The 15,063-nt window shown below is 51.2% G+C and overlaps 1 protein-coding gene across 2 annotated transcripts in view; it reads left to right on the top strand.

Annotated features, from left to right (window-relative positions):
* Positions 1 to 15,063, top strand: part of hid1a (HID1 domain containing a) — a 118,329-nt gene that overhangs the window by 94,953 nt on the left and 8,313 nt on the right. The window contains exons 13-17 of one of the 2 annotated variants that reach the window (XM_080209233.1): positions 2,098 to 2,262; positions 3,399 to 3,626; positions 4,100 to 4,239; positions 5,631 to 5,669; positions 9,256 to 9,339. In XM_080209233.1, coding sequence (XP_080065359.1) covers positions 2,098 to 2,262; positions 3,399 to 3,626; positions 4,100 to 4,239; positions 5,631 to 5,669; positions 9,256 to 9,339 — 656 coding nt within the window. The remainder of the gene's footprint in view (positions 1 to 2,097; positions 2,263 to 3,398; positions 3,627 to 4,099; positions 4,240 to 5,630; positions 5,670 to 9,255; positions 9,340 to 15,063) is intronic. The other variant, XM_080209234.1, reaches the window with a different exon arrangement.

The raw sequence follows: 15,063 nt of genomic DNA, 5'->3' as shown, positions 1-15,063 counted from the left end.
GCTCCGTTGAAGTGTTGATGCAGACTCGATGGACCGAATAGCCTCCTTCTTCACTGCAAGGATTCTATGATTCTCTTAAAGGACATCGACTGGGATTTTCCTGATGGCCTAGAAATAGAATCATTGAAACCCTACAGTGCAGAAAGAGGCCATTCAGCCCATCGAGTCTGCACCAACCACAATCCCACCCAGGCCCTACCCCCAGATCCCAACATACTTACCCAGTAATCCCTCTAACCTATGCATCTCAGGACACTAAAGGGCAATTTTAGCATGGCCAATCAAACCTGCACATCCTTGGACTGTGGGAGGAAACCGGAGCACCCAGAGGAAACCCACGCAGACACAAGGAGAACGTGCAAACTCCACACACAGTGACCCGAGCTGGGAATTGAACCCAGGTCCCTGGGGCTGCGAAGCAGCAGTGCTAACTCACTGTGCTACCGTGCTGCTGCCTCACGACAGCAGACCAAGAGTTCCGGAACTGCAGGCTGGCCGAGAGACACTGTCTGCCCACCCAGACTGGGGACCCATCCGTCTGCCTGCCCGCCTGGGCCGGGGGCCCGCCCGTCTGCCCGCCCGGACTGGGGACCTGCTTTCAGAGCTGCTGTTTATTGATGTATTCAGGAGGTTGGAGCTCAGGCACCTTGTTGTGAATGACCTCATTCTCGGGTTTCTGCCACAACGTTCTGCTCCTCCTGTCAAACTGGGAGGCCTCTGTTTGGCCCTCCAGTTTCGGGGGTTAGTGGGGGAGGGGGGAGCTGCCTCCTATCCTTAATTGGGCAGTGAGCTTGTCCCCTGGGCAGTAATTGGCCATACTGAGTGGCTGTTTCCCACACAGTTCAGGCGTCTGACCCCCTTTTGTGAAGGATATATTTGCGAAAGGATATATTGGCCTTGGAGGGAGTACAGAGAAGGTTCACCAGGCTGATACCGGAGATGAGGGGGTTAGCCTGTGAGGAGAGACTGAGTAGATTGGGCCTGTACTCATTGGAGTTTAGAAGGCTGAGGGGGCATCTTATCGAGACTTACAAGATAATGAAGGGGCTAGATAGGTTTGAGGTAGAGAGATGCTTTCCACTTAGAAAGGAAACAAGAACTAGAGGGCACAGCCTCAAAATAAGGGGGGGGTTTGCAGTTTAGAACAGAGTTGAGGAGGAACTTCTTCACTCAAAGGGTGGTGAATCTCTGGAATTCTCTGCCCGTTGAAGTGGTGGAGGCTGCCTCGCTGAATATATTTAAGTCACGGGTAGATAGGTTTCTGATAGACAAGGGAATTAAGCGTTATGGGGAGAAAGCAGGAAAGTGGAACTGATCCACTTCAGATCAGCCATGATCTTATTGAATGGCGGGGCAGGCTCGAAGGGCTAGATGGCCTACTCCTGCTCCTATTTCTTATGTTCTTAAAATGCGCTCGTGAGGTGATAGACCGGAAGAATGTGATGTAGTTTCAACTGCGCTACTTGAAAATGACTGTCTGGAGCCTATACATGAGCGATGTTCTGTATACAGAAGTACTCAAAGTGATAATTGGGTAATTCAATTACCTTCGCTTGAATGGACGGAGCAGATTGTTGTGGCTGTAATGCAGTGAATCTGATTAACGCTAACATGGATTTAGATACAGCAGGATAGTGGTTCTGTTACTGGACTAGTAAACACAGTAAGAAGTCTGACAACACCAGGTTTAAACCTGGTGTTGTCAGACTTTTTACTGTGTTTACCCCAGTCCAATGCTGGCATATCCACATCACTGGACTAGTAATCCAGAGAAGAGGTTCAAATCTGCCCATGAACAACAGAGAATATGAAATTAATTTTTAAAGAAATCTGGAAGTAAAAGGCTGGTGTCAGTAAAAGTGATGGTGAAGCTATCGGATTATGGTTAAAAACCCATCTGGTTTATGAGTGTTGTTTAAGGCAGGAAACCTGCCATCCTTACGAGTGTTGGACTGTGAGTGACACCAGTATGGTTGCCTCTTAACAGCCCTCTGAAATGGACCAACAAGTCACTCTGTCGTGCTGAGCAGCTGCTCGCTGTCAGCTTGGAATGGTTTGCATGAATTAATTGGGCACACTCTGTCTGTCATCCCCCAGTTTCCCCCTATCTGAAGAGTTTGTCTATGGTTGCTGCAAACAAACTGCTGCACCTCCTGGAAGCCTTTTCCACAACATGGTTCCTCTTCACAGCATCCCAGAACCACCATCTAGTCTTCTTCCTGCTTGAAGTCTTCAATAACATCATCCAGTACCAGTTTGATGGTAAGTGTCTCCTAGTTGCTTATAATTGTTTTGTGAATTTATCTGATTGCTAAAAGGAGCCATAAATGAAACTGAATCAATCTGGGACAGGATAAAGAGGCAGCAGAAACAGCCTGTAATTCCACACTGGTATCTCACTGAGACACAGTCAACTGTCTGTTGTTTGAAATGAAAATAAATTTATGCCGGCATTGTGGAGGAAATCCTGTGTGGTTTGAGCTGAGATGTATTTTTGGCAACTATCCTGGGAGTGTTTGATGGGGGACAGTGTAGAGGGAGCTTTACTCTGTATCTAACCCCGTGCTGTCCCTGTCCTGGGAGTGTTTGATGGGGGGACAGTGTAGAGGGAGCTTTACTCTGTATCTAACCCCGTGCTGTACCTGTCCTGGGAGTGTTTGATGGGGGGACAATGTAGAGGGAGCTTTACTCTGTATCTAACCCCGTGCTGTACCTGTCCTGGGAGTGTTTGATGGGGGACAGTGTAGAGGGAGCTTTACTCTGTATCTAACCCCGTGCTGTACCTGTCCTGGGAGTGTTTGATGGGGGACAGTGTAGAGGGAGCTTTACTCTGTATCTAACCCTGTGCTGTACCTGTCCTGGGAGTGTTTGATGGGGGACAGTGTAGAGGGAGCTTTACTCTGTATCTAACCCCGTGCTGTACCTGTCCTGGGAGTGTTTGATGGGGGACAGTGTAGAGGGAGCTTTACTCTGTATCTAACCCTGTGCTGTACCTGTCCTGGGAGTGTTTGATGGGGGACAGTGTAGAGGGAGCTTTACTCTGTATCTAACCCCGTGCTGTACCTGTCCTGGGAGTGTTTGATGGGGGACAGTGTAGAGGGAGCTTTACTCTGTATCTAACCCCGTGCTGTACCTGGGACTGTGTTTGATGTTATACAGATTGTTTCTGTGGGGCATGAGTGCTAAAGTCAGGAGTTGTATTCTGGAAGCAGTCCCAAGTGTTATGTGTATTTCAGTGCACACTCTGCCCAGGGTAAGGTTATGGATGATCAGTGAGCTGGAATAACCTTTAGTGCCATTGTGACAGAGAAAGCTGTGTAGGACGTTGGGTAAGATCGCTGATTCCATCCTGGCTGTAATCTGTGGATGTGCCAGCTGAAACCACCTTTCTTTTACAGGGAATTCCAACTTGGTGTATGCCATCATTCGCAAGCGCAATGTGTTCCACCAACTGGCCAATCTTCCGACAGACCCTGCTGCCATCCAGAAAGCCCTGCAGAAGAAGAAGAGATCGACTGAGCCCATCTCACGGACTAACTCACAGGAAGGAGTGTCCATGGAAGGGTCCCGGCCTGCTGCACCTGCAGAGCCTGGCACACTGAAAACCAGCCTCATTGCAACACCAGGTACAGTCTCATTGCAACACCAGGTACAGTCTCACTGCAACACCGGGTGCAGTCTCATTGCAACACCGGGTGCAGTCTCATTGCAACACCGGGTGCAGTCTCATTGCAACACCAAGTACAGTCTCATTGCAACACCAGGTGCAGTCTTATTGCAACAACAGGTGCAGTCTCATTGTAACATCAAGTACAGTTTCATTGCAACATCAAGTGCAGTCTCATTGCACCATCAAGTGCAGTCTTGTTGCAACACCAGGTACAGTCTCATTGCAACATCAAGTACAGTCTCATTGCAACGCCAGGCGCAGTGTCATTGCAACATTGATTACAGTCTCAATGCAACACCAGCTGTCAGATTGTGCCCCCCACCCCCCCCATTCGATCATGTTCCTTTCCCAGGTTAGTTGTGATTGGACAGCCCCTTCTCCCAGAGTTTTGGCTGTCACTGAGCTCACCTCTCGTCCCTTTACATTCAGGTATTGATAAACTGACGGAGAAATCGCAGGTTTCGGAGGATGGGACGCTGAGCCGTGTGGATCAGGGTCCGGATCAGGCTGCCCCCCCGGCTGAGGAGCACCCAGTCACATTAGCCAGCGACACCGAGTCTTCGAGTGGGGTGAGTGAACTTCCAGCAGCAAACATCTCTCCTGAAGACTGGGGTTACTTCCATGGGAGCAAGTGTGTAATGAAGGTCGTTCTTCATGCCCTCGTTATCACCCCGATCAGTGAGATAATCCGGTGGGATGTTGGAATGAATCTGGTCTGAGACCAATAACTCATTCTCGGGATTGGACTGCCCGCACCAGTCGGCATTTATTACCAATCCCTAATTTCTTTCAGCAGATGATGAGCTGCCTTCTTGAATTGAGATTAGATACAACTGCCTGATTGACCACGTAACTTCCGAGGTTATATCCCTTACACTGCTGTACCCGTGTTGTTGGGAAGTGTAACTACATCACCAGAGATAGGGAGAGCATGTTAAAGTGATGAGCCCACACCTCACACTCGCTCTCCAGCAACCCCTGCTGGATGAAGATGGGGCTTCAGTTTTGATGCGATGCCCTCCACAGTTGACTGACTTGTCATAAAGTTTTCATTCTGGAGTTGCTGGATCTTAAGTCGTTTGTCAGGAGACCACAGGGAATTCCTGAGACTATTCTGTGCTTTTTCATTTTCTCCACTAGTTTCTGCTTTCTGGGGAATAAACATTCTGCACCACGGTAGCACAGTGGGTTAGCGCTGCTGCCGATCACAGCTCCAGGGACCTGGGTTCGATTCCCGGCTCGGGTCACTGTCTGTTTGGAGTTTGCACGTTCTCCTCGTGTCTGCGTGGGTTTCCTCCGGGTGCTCCGGTTTCCTCCCACAGTCCAAAGATGTGCGGGTTAGGTTGATTGGCCATGCTACATTGCCCCTTAATGTCCTGGGATTTGTAGGTTGCAGGGATTAGCAGGTAAAATATGTAGGGATATGGGGGTAGGGCCTGGGTGGGATTGCGGTCGGTGCAGTCTCAATGGGCTGAAGGGCCTCTTTCTGCACTGTAGGGTTTCTACGATTCTATGATTGCTGCTTTCCTCTCTGTGGTCGGCTGGTGCTGTTTTGAGCTGTGTTAATATTTACAGAGCAGTGATCATTGAAGTGGGGAGAGGTGGCATCAGAACCATTCTCTGAACCAATAGCTTCAGGCAGGGGATGGGAGGGAGAGATTGAATGGAGCACAGTTGTAAAGTCTGTGTGTCCTGTCGCCTGGTCTTTATGTTGTGCAGAGATTCAATTGATTTGATTTATTATTGTCGCACGTATTAACATGCAGTGCAAAGTATTGTTTCTTGAACGTTACACAGACAAAACATACAGTTGAAAGTGAAGAAGAATGTAGAAGCATAGAATGAGAGTAAAAATTAGAATTAGAAGGTATGCTGGGCGCAGCTTGCAAGAATTCGCCTCGCTCCGGTTCCATCTTGGGAAAAGCAAACAGTGAAATTGTCTTTCTCCTTCTACCAATAGGGCGATGCCATCGCTGCCTCTCCATGCAGAACATTCTGGGTAAGATAAAGTATGATCTGTGTGTAAAATGTCACAGTGTGCACTTATCTCCAGTGCCAAATGTGACAAGGCAGTTTAACGAAAGTTAATAGATTACTAGAATGAGTTGGTGTTTGATAGTGTGTTGACTTCAGAGCAATATCAGATGATTGTGAAATGTCAGTGGGACTAATCTGTCAGTGTGTGGAGAATGTTAGCGATCAGCCAGCCCAAAACCAGCTCGAGGGGGGAGGAAAATGTGACAGTTTCCCAACAAGCAGTTTCAGTTTCTGGGTACAGGTTACAGCTGCGGGTTACAGTGGAGAATGGGGCACAGTCACCATTTAACCAGCAGCAAACTACATGGCAAAAAGATCAGATGGAAATCCAATACCCCGAGTACAAGCCACTGCGGACACTGACCGGGGCAGAGCCACTGCGGACACTGACCGGGGTGCAGTCACTGTAGATACTGACCAGGGCACAGTCACTGTAGATACTGACCGGGGCACAGTCACTGTAGATACTGACCAGGGCACAGACACTGTAGATACTGACCGGGGCACAGTCACTGTAGATACTGACCGGGGCACAGACACTGTAGATACTGACCGGGGCACAGACACTGTAGATACTGACCGGGGCACAGACACTGTAGATACTGACCGGGGCACAGTCACTGTAGATACTGTCCAGGGCACAGACACTGTAGATACTGACCGGGGCACAGACACTGTAGATACTGACCAGGGCACAGTCACTGTAGATACTGACCAGGGCACAGACACTGTAGATACTGACCGGGGCACAGACACTGTAGATACTGACCAGGGCACAGTCACTGTAGATACTGACCAGGGCACAGACACTGTAGATACTGACCGGGGCACAGACACTGTAGATACTGACCAGGGCACAGACACTGTAGATACTGACCGGGGCACAGACACTGTAGATACTGTCCAGGGCACAGACACTGTAGATACTGACCGGGGCACAGTCACTGTAGATACTGTCCAGGGCACAGACACTGTAGATACTGACCGGGGCACAGTCACTGTAGATACTGTCCAGGGCACAGTCACTGTAGATACTGACCGGGGCACAGACACTGTAGATACTGACCGGGGCACAGACACTGTAGATACTGACCGGGGCACAGTCACTGTAGATACTGACCGGGGCACAGACACTGTAGATACTGACCGGGGCACAGACACTGTAGATACTGACCGGGGCACAGACACTGTAGATACTGACCGGGGCACAGACACTGTAGATACTGACCGGGGCACAGTCACTATGGACACTGACCCGAGGCATGGTCGCTGTGGGGGGCTGACCCGGGGCGCGGTCGCTGTGGGGGGCTGACCCGGGGCGCGGTCGCTGTGGGGGCTGACCCGGGGCGCGGTCGCTGTGGGGGCTGACCCGGGGCGCGGTCGCTGCGGGGGCTGACCCGGGGCGCGGTCGCTGTGGGGGGCTGACCCGGGGCGCGGTCGCTGTGGGGGGCTGACCCGGGGCGCGGTCGCTGTGGGGGGCTGACCCGGGGCGCGGTCGCTGTGGGGGGCTGACCCGGGGCGCGGTCGCTGTGGGGGGCTGACCCGGGGCGCGGTCGCTGTGGGGGGCTGACCCGGGGCGCGGTCGCTGTGGGGGGCTGACCCGGGGCGCGGTCGCTGTGGGGGGCTGACCCGGGGCGGACACTAAGCAGGGTTTAGAGTATACTCTCTTCTGCTGGTTTACTGCTGCCTGGTATTTGGATAATTAAACAGCTTTCCCACTGTAAATCTTCCAACAAGTTTCCATTGTGAAATCTCATAAAAACATCATTCTTGTACAAGATGCTGGAAGTGGCAGGATTATTAATGTGAGTCCATGCCTTGGTGATACAGCGACTGATGATGGCCAGTGGTCACTATCTCACAATTTACTGGGTTTTAAATCGTGCCGCCTGTACTGTGCCCACACTGGTGATTTGGTGATGTCCAGTCAGAAACATGAAGCATTCCTCCATCAGACATACCCAGCCCCCTTGAGACTGCTGTGTTCTGCACTTCGATCGTGGCCAGTCTGTCTCCGAACTTGTTATCTGCTTTTCTCGTTGAACTTTCTCATCCAAAACAAATTTTGAGAGATCCATCTGAGCTCCAGAATCCACAGCTTTTTGTGGAGAGGGTTTGTGATTTCCATGGTTTGCCGTGAGGGTGAGATGCTTCCTGATCGCCCCAAAGATTGAGTTCTCATTCGAAGATTATGGGTTTAAAACTCCAACAGCCCAAGAGGAAATCAGAAAGTCAATTGTCAGCCAGTTTTACAGAAACATTACAGATAAATGGCTGCAAACTCAACAACATATCAATTGTCAATCGGTATCCTTCACTTCTATATCACTAACCGTGAATTTACAATTAACACTCTTTCCTCCTTTCTTTCCGTCTACTCTGTTGAATTCTTTCAACGTATTAAACACATTTGTCAGGTCAAACCTTTTAAACTCGAGCACATTCCTGCAAACTGCCCTCATAATTTAATCTTTCGTTTCCAGTCAGCTAAGCAAGAAGTTTGTTCTCTTCATGTGAAATGGAGATACTTCCCGAGTGTGGGCACAGTTCAGGCAGCACGATTTAAAACCCAGTAAATTGTGAGATAGCGACCACTGGCCATCATCAGTCGCTGTATCACCAAGGCATGGACTCACATTAATAATCCTGCCACTTCCAGCATCTTGTACAAGAATGATGTTTTTATGAGATTTCACATTGGAAACTTGTTGGAAGATTTACACTGGGAAATTGTCCAAATACCAGGCAGCAGTAAATCAGCAGAAGAGAGTATACACTACACCATGGTCAGTGCCCGCAGCGACCGGGCCCCGGTCAGTGCCCACAGCGACCGGGCCCCAGGTCAGTGCCCGCAGCGACCGGGCCCCGGGTCAGTGCCCGCAGCGACTGGGCCCCGGGTCAGCCCCCGCAGTGATATGTACTCATATTGTCAGTTTTCCAGACTGGATAATGTGAGAGAATTTTAGTCTCAATGCAGGGCACTGTCATCCAGGAATGAATGCTGGGAGATTGGGGCACAACTGGAAAGGTTTTCAGTAAGTTCTAGTTTATGTAGCTGGTTCTGTCCACTGGAACTGTGGACACATCAATCTGTATCATTAGAGAGCCACTCCTTCCAAACCTCCTTGGGTCTAGATGCCTCACCTTGAGCTAGACACAATATTGGTGGAAGCAGGCTACAGTGCGGTGCAGTAGTCAGTCCAGATATTGTCCCACCCCGTACAGTGGCTCACCCCAGGGTCTGCCTCACCTTTACAGTTCTGTTGTGCACTTGGCACAGCTACTTCAAGGTGAGAAAATCCAGGTGACTGTAGGAAGAGAGTTGAGTCAATTTTAGATGTTAGATTTGGTCATATTTCATTGGTTCAATTACTGTCTGACACATTCTGATGTATCAGTCCAATTTTAATATGAAAAAAGTTCAAAAGCCAGTTAAAACCTGACGACTTTAGAAAACATCTTTATATTTGAATCATTATCAGTGTCAGGATGTTTGTAATCTATTCTGGTCTGCTGTGTTACTTGATCCATTTTTACCTCATGCACAGGAGGCAATTCCTCGCAACCCAGAGAGAAGAAGGAAGCCATCTAGTCTCTCATCAGCAAGCCAATGGACGCCAAGTCCTGATTGGGTGAGTAGGCACTGGATACCATGCTGTGATTGGGTGAGTAGGCAGTGGGCACGAAGTTTTGATTGGCTGAATAGGCAATTGAAATTGAGTCCTGATTGGGCGAGTAAGCATGGGACGGTCAGCCCTGATTGGGTGAGTACCAAGCATCTGATTGGGTGACTAGGCCATGGATACTGAGTCCTGATTGGATGAGTAAGCAGTGGACATTGAGCCCTGATTGGGTGACTAGGCGCTGGAAATTCTATCCTTATAGAACTGCTTGTTGACTGTTCCATCATGAGGGAGGATCTTGGAGAAGCTCATAACCCTCTTATCCCATCAGTAGCCCAATGATGGTGACTAAATATAGCATTTCTAAATGCTCCCCATTCTGTAATTCTCCATTTGACAGATTGAACCTGTGACTTTGCTCAATGCTACTTGAGTTCATTCAGTGAATGTTTGCAGTGAGCAATCAGTGATTCTGCTGCATTCAACTCTTCCAGGGTTGAAATGGGGGGTTCTGGTGGAGTTCTTCCCTGGTCCCAGTCCAATGGAGCTGAATTGAAGGAAGAGATGGAAGGAGGAGGAAGATGGAAAAGGCTGTGCACTGCACAATAACTAAGAAAATGTATCCCCCGAGGTACTGAGTCTCACAGGAGCGGCACAGTGGTTAGCACTGCTCCCTCATAGTGCCAGGGATCTGGGTTCAATTCCATCCTTGGGTCACTGTCTGTGGAGTCTGCATGTTCTTCCCGTGTCTGTGTGGGTTTTCCCCCAGTTTCCTCCCACAGTCTGAAAGACGTGATGGTGAGGTGGATTGGCCATGCCCAATTGCCCTTAGTGTCAGGGGGACGAGCGAGGGTAAATATGTGGGATTACGGGGATAGGGCAAGGGCGGGCGTATTGTTGGTGCAGGCTTGATGGGCGGAATAGCCACCTCCTGCACTGTAGGGATTCCAAGTGACCTCATAACTCAACCGGCATTTCAGCTGCTGTGCTCCATCCAGTGATCCCAGCAACAGGGTCAGTATCAAAACTGACTGCACTACCCCACAGGAATATCCTGCTGTCACTCATCATCAAAACTCATACAAGAAGGCTGGACACCAGAGGAACCTATCAGGATTGTGGATTCCTCTGGAACTGTACTGCAGCAGGAGTCAGAGCCCGTAGGACGGCAGTGGCCTGGTGGTACTATCGCTAGACTATTAATCCAGAAACTCAGCTAATGTTTTGGGGACCCGGGTTCGAATCCCCCCCCACGGGTGGAATTTGAATCCAATAAAAAATATCTGGAAATAAGAATCTAATAATGACCATGAAACCATTGCCACTTGTCGGAAAAAAACCCATCTGGTTCTCAAATGTCTTTTAGGGAAGGAAATCAGTCCCCTGTACCTGGTCTGGCCTACATGTGACTCCAGACCCTAGCAAGGTGGTTGACTCTCTACTGCCCTCTGAACAAGGGCAACTAGGATACGCATTAGGGATGCCAGCCAGTGACGCCCATGTCCTATGAATGAATAAAAAAAACCTGCCTAAGGATACGCTGCCTTCGGGTCTGCTAACCAATCCCAGCTAGCTGGACTCTGCGCTCTCAGGTTGGACACTTGGGGAACCTGTCAGGGTTTTGGACTGCTCTGGAACCATACTGCAGCAGGAGATTGAGCCTGTCCGTATCGCATGAATGAATAAAAAAACAGAAAGGAGAGGAAATAGAGGACAGAGACCAGAGAAGAAACGGAAATGTGGCTGGCTTTAACCTGTCTTTAAGCTTGGAGCTTGTCAAAGTGTCAGTATTGTACAGCACAGAAAGAGGCCCTTGGGCCCATCATATCCATGCTAGCCAACAAGCACCTATCTATTCTAATCCCATTTTCCAGCTTTGTTTGCTATGGCAGTACAAGTGCTCATCTAAATGCTTCTTAAACGTTGGGAGGGTTTCTGCCTTTCCCACCCTTTCAGGCAGTGAGTTCCAGATTCCCACCACCCTCTGGGTGAAAAAGGATTCCTAAATCCCCACGAAATCTGCCTCTTGCCTTAGATCTATGCCCACTGGTTATTGACCCCTCTGCTAAGGGGAAATGTTCTATATCCTTCATATTTTTACACATCTCAATCAGGACCCGCAGCTTTCTCTGCTCGAAGGAAAACTACCCCAGGTTATTGATTCTCTCCTGTTAGCTGCAAGGCTCCAGGCAGCATCCTGGTGAATCTCCTCTACACCCCGCACCAACCTCGTTTCTATAATATTCTCTCAAACAGGTTAAATCAAGCAATGAAACTTTTCCTGACAGAATAATGTTTGTTGTTAGTTTATGTTCTGAACGTGCCACTTGTTTGTCTATTTGTTGTAAATGTGTAACTTTAACAAGAATGTGGGACCATCAGCTGGGAGAGCAGAACTTTCAGAGATTGGAAAGGCCACTTGACCCAAGGGATCCGTCTTACACCGAACCCCACCCCCAACTCCACACACACACACCCCTGCACCACACACACACACACACACACACACACACACACACACCCCTGCACCACACACACACACACACACACACACACCCCCAACCCCCCCCCCCACACACACACACACACACACACACCCCCAACCCCCCCCCCACCCACCCACCCACACACACACACACACACACACACCCCCAACCCCCCCCCCACACACACACACACACACACACACCCCCAACCCCCCCCCCACCCACCCACCCACACACACACACACACACACACCCCCAACCCCCCCCACCCACCCACCCACACACACACACACACACACACACACACACACACACCCCCACACACACACACACCCCCCCACACCACACACACACACACACACCCCCCCACACCACACACACACACACACACACACACCCCCACCCCCCCACCCCACACACACACACCCACCCCCCCACCCCACACACACACACCCACCCCCCCACCCCACACACACACACCCACCCCCCCACCCCCCCACCCCACACACACACCCACCCCCCCACCCCACACACACACACCCCCAACCCCCCCCCCACCCACCCACCCACCCACACACACACACACACACACACACACACCCCCCCCCACACCACACACACACACCCACCCCACACACACACACACCCACTCCCCCACCCCACACACACACACCCACCCCCCCACCCCACACACACACACCCACCCCCCCACCCCACACACACACACCCACCCCCCCACCCCCCCACCCCACACACACACCCACCCCCCCACCCCACACACACACACCCCCAAACCCCCCCCCCACCCACCCACCCACCCACACACCCACCCACACACACACACACACACACACACACCCCCCCCCACACCACACACACACACCCACCCCACACACACACACACCCACCCCCCCACCCCACACACACACACCCACTCCCCCACCCCACACACACACACCCACCCCCCCACCCCACACACACACACCCACCCCCCCACCCCACACACACACACCCACCCCCCCACCCCACACACACACACCCACCCCCCCACACCACACACACACACCCACCCCCCCCACACCACACACACACACACATACCCACCCCACCCCACGCCCCACACACACACACCCCCCACCCCCCACACACACACACACCCCCCACCCCATGCCCCACACACACACCCCCCACCCCACGCCCCACACACACACCCACCCCCCCACCCCACACACACACACACACACACACCCCACCCCACGCCCCACACACACCCATCCCCCACTCTCCATGCCCCCACCCCCCCACACTCTCACATGCGCCCTCACACCCTCTATCCACTTCACTCTGCCTATCCACCTCACCCCATCCCTCACTCCACCTACCCCTTCACCCCCAACTACCCCCTCACCCTATCCCTTCATCACAACTACCCCCTTCATCACAACTGCCCCCCACCCTAACTACCCCTCGCCCTACCCCTCAGCCCCAACTACTACCTCATCCTCTCCCTCATCCCAACTACCCCTTCACCCTATCCCTTAGCCCCAACTCCCCCCTCACTCTATTCCCAGCCCCACCTACCCCCTCACCCTGTCCCTTGCCCCCACCTACCCCCGTCATCCTCTCCCCCAGCCCCAACTATCCCTTCACCTATCCCTCACCCCCCCACCTACCCCCGTCTCACCATATCTACCCCTCTCACCCCAACTACCCACTACCCTATCCCTCAGCCCCAACTCCCCCTCACTCTGTCCCTTGCCCCCACTTATCCTCTTCACCCTACCCTTCATCTCACCTACCCCCCTTACCCTATCCCCAGCCGCAACTACCCCCTCACCCTATCCCTCACTCCCAACTACCCTCCTCACCCTATCCCTCACTCCCAACTACCCCCTCACCCTAGCCCTCACTCCCAACTACCCTCCTCACCCTATCCCTCACTCCCAACTACCGTCCTCACCCTATCCCTCACACCCAACTACCGTCCTCACCCTATCCCTCACACCCAACTACCGTCCTCACCCTATCCCTCACACCCAACTACCGTCCTCACCCTATCCCTCACACCCAACTACCGTCCTCACCCTATCCCTCACACCCAACTACCGTCCTCACCCTATCCCTCACACCCAACTACCGTCCTCACCCTATCCCTCACTCCCAACTACCGTCCTCACCCTATCCCTCACACCCAACTCCCCCCTCACCTTATCCCTCACTCCCACCTTCCCCCCCTCAGCCTATCCCTTCTGCCCCAACTACTCCCCTCACTCTATCCCTCAGTCCCTACCTACCCACCTCACTCTATTCCTTATACCCAAATTTATCATATCCTTCACCCCTCACTTCCTGTTTTCTCATCATATCCCTCACTTCCTTTCCACTATAATCTCCAGTCCCTTCTTACCACATTCCTCACTCCTTCTTTGTCCAGAAATCTATTGAAATGTCTTTTGATCCCCATTATAAACATCGCTAAGTGTCTTTCCCTGGTAACATATTACCCAATCAGTTACTCACTGGATGGAAATCCCTAGATGCCCAATACAACAGTAAAATGCTGCGGGTGTTGGAAATCTGAAATAAAAAGAGAAAATGCTGGAAATACTCAGCCAGCCAGGAAGCAGAGTTAACGTTTCAGCTTGGTGGCCTTTCAATGTACCTGGAAGATATTGGAGTCAATGGGGGAAACTCTCCACAGGTTAGCGTTATACCTGGCACGAAGGAAGATGGTTGTGGTTGCTGAACATCTCAGCTCCGGGACATCACTGCAGGAGTTGCTCCTAGTCCCAAGCATCTTCAGCTGCTTCATCAATAATCTACCTGCTGTCATAAGGTCAGAAGTGGCAATGTTCACTGATGATTGCACAAGTTTTGGTACCATTTGTAATTCCTCAGATACTGAAGCAGTCCATGTCCAAATTACAGCAAGATCTGGATAATACCCAGGCTTGGGCTGACAAGTGGCAAGTAATGTTCAATGCACATAAATGCTGTCTCCAAAAAAAAGACAATCTAACCATTGCCCCATGACAATCAACAGCATTACCATCACTGAAACCCCCATTATCAATATCCTTGGGGTTACCATTGACCAGAAACTGAACTGAATCAGCTATAAGAAATCAAAGGCTAGGAATACTGCGGTGAGTAACTCATTTCCTGACTCCCCAAAGCCTGTCCATCATCAACAAGGCACAAGTCAAGAGTGTGATGAAATAAAATGTCCACCTTTCTGGATGGATGC

Source organism: Carcharhinus amblyrhynchos, chromosome 21 (assembly GCF_965287045.1).
Source record: "Carcharhinus amblyrhynchos chromosome 21, sCarAmb.v2.hapA, whole genome shotgun sequence".
Lineage (NCBI taxonomy): Eukaryota > Metazoa > Chordata > Chondrichthyes > Carcharhiniformes > Carcharhinidae > Carcharhinus > Carcharhinus amblyrhynchos.
This window is presented reverse-complemented; position numbering and strand designations above follow the sequence as displayed.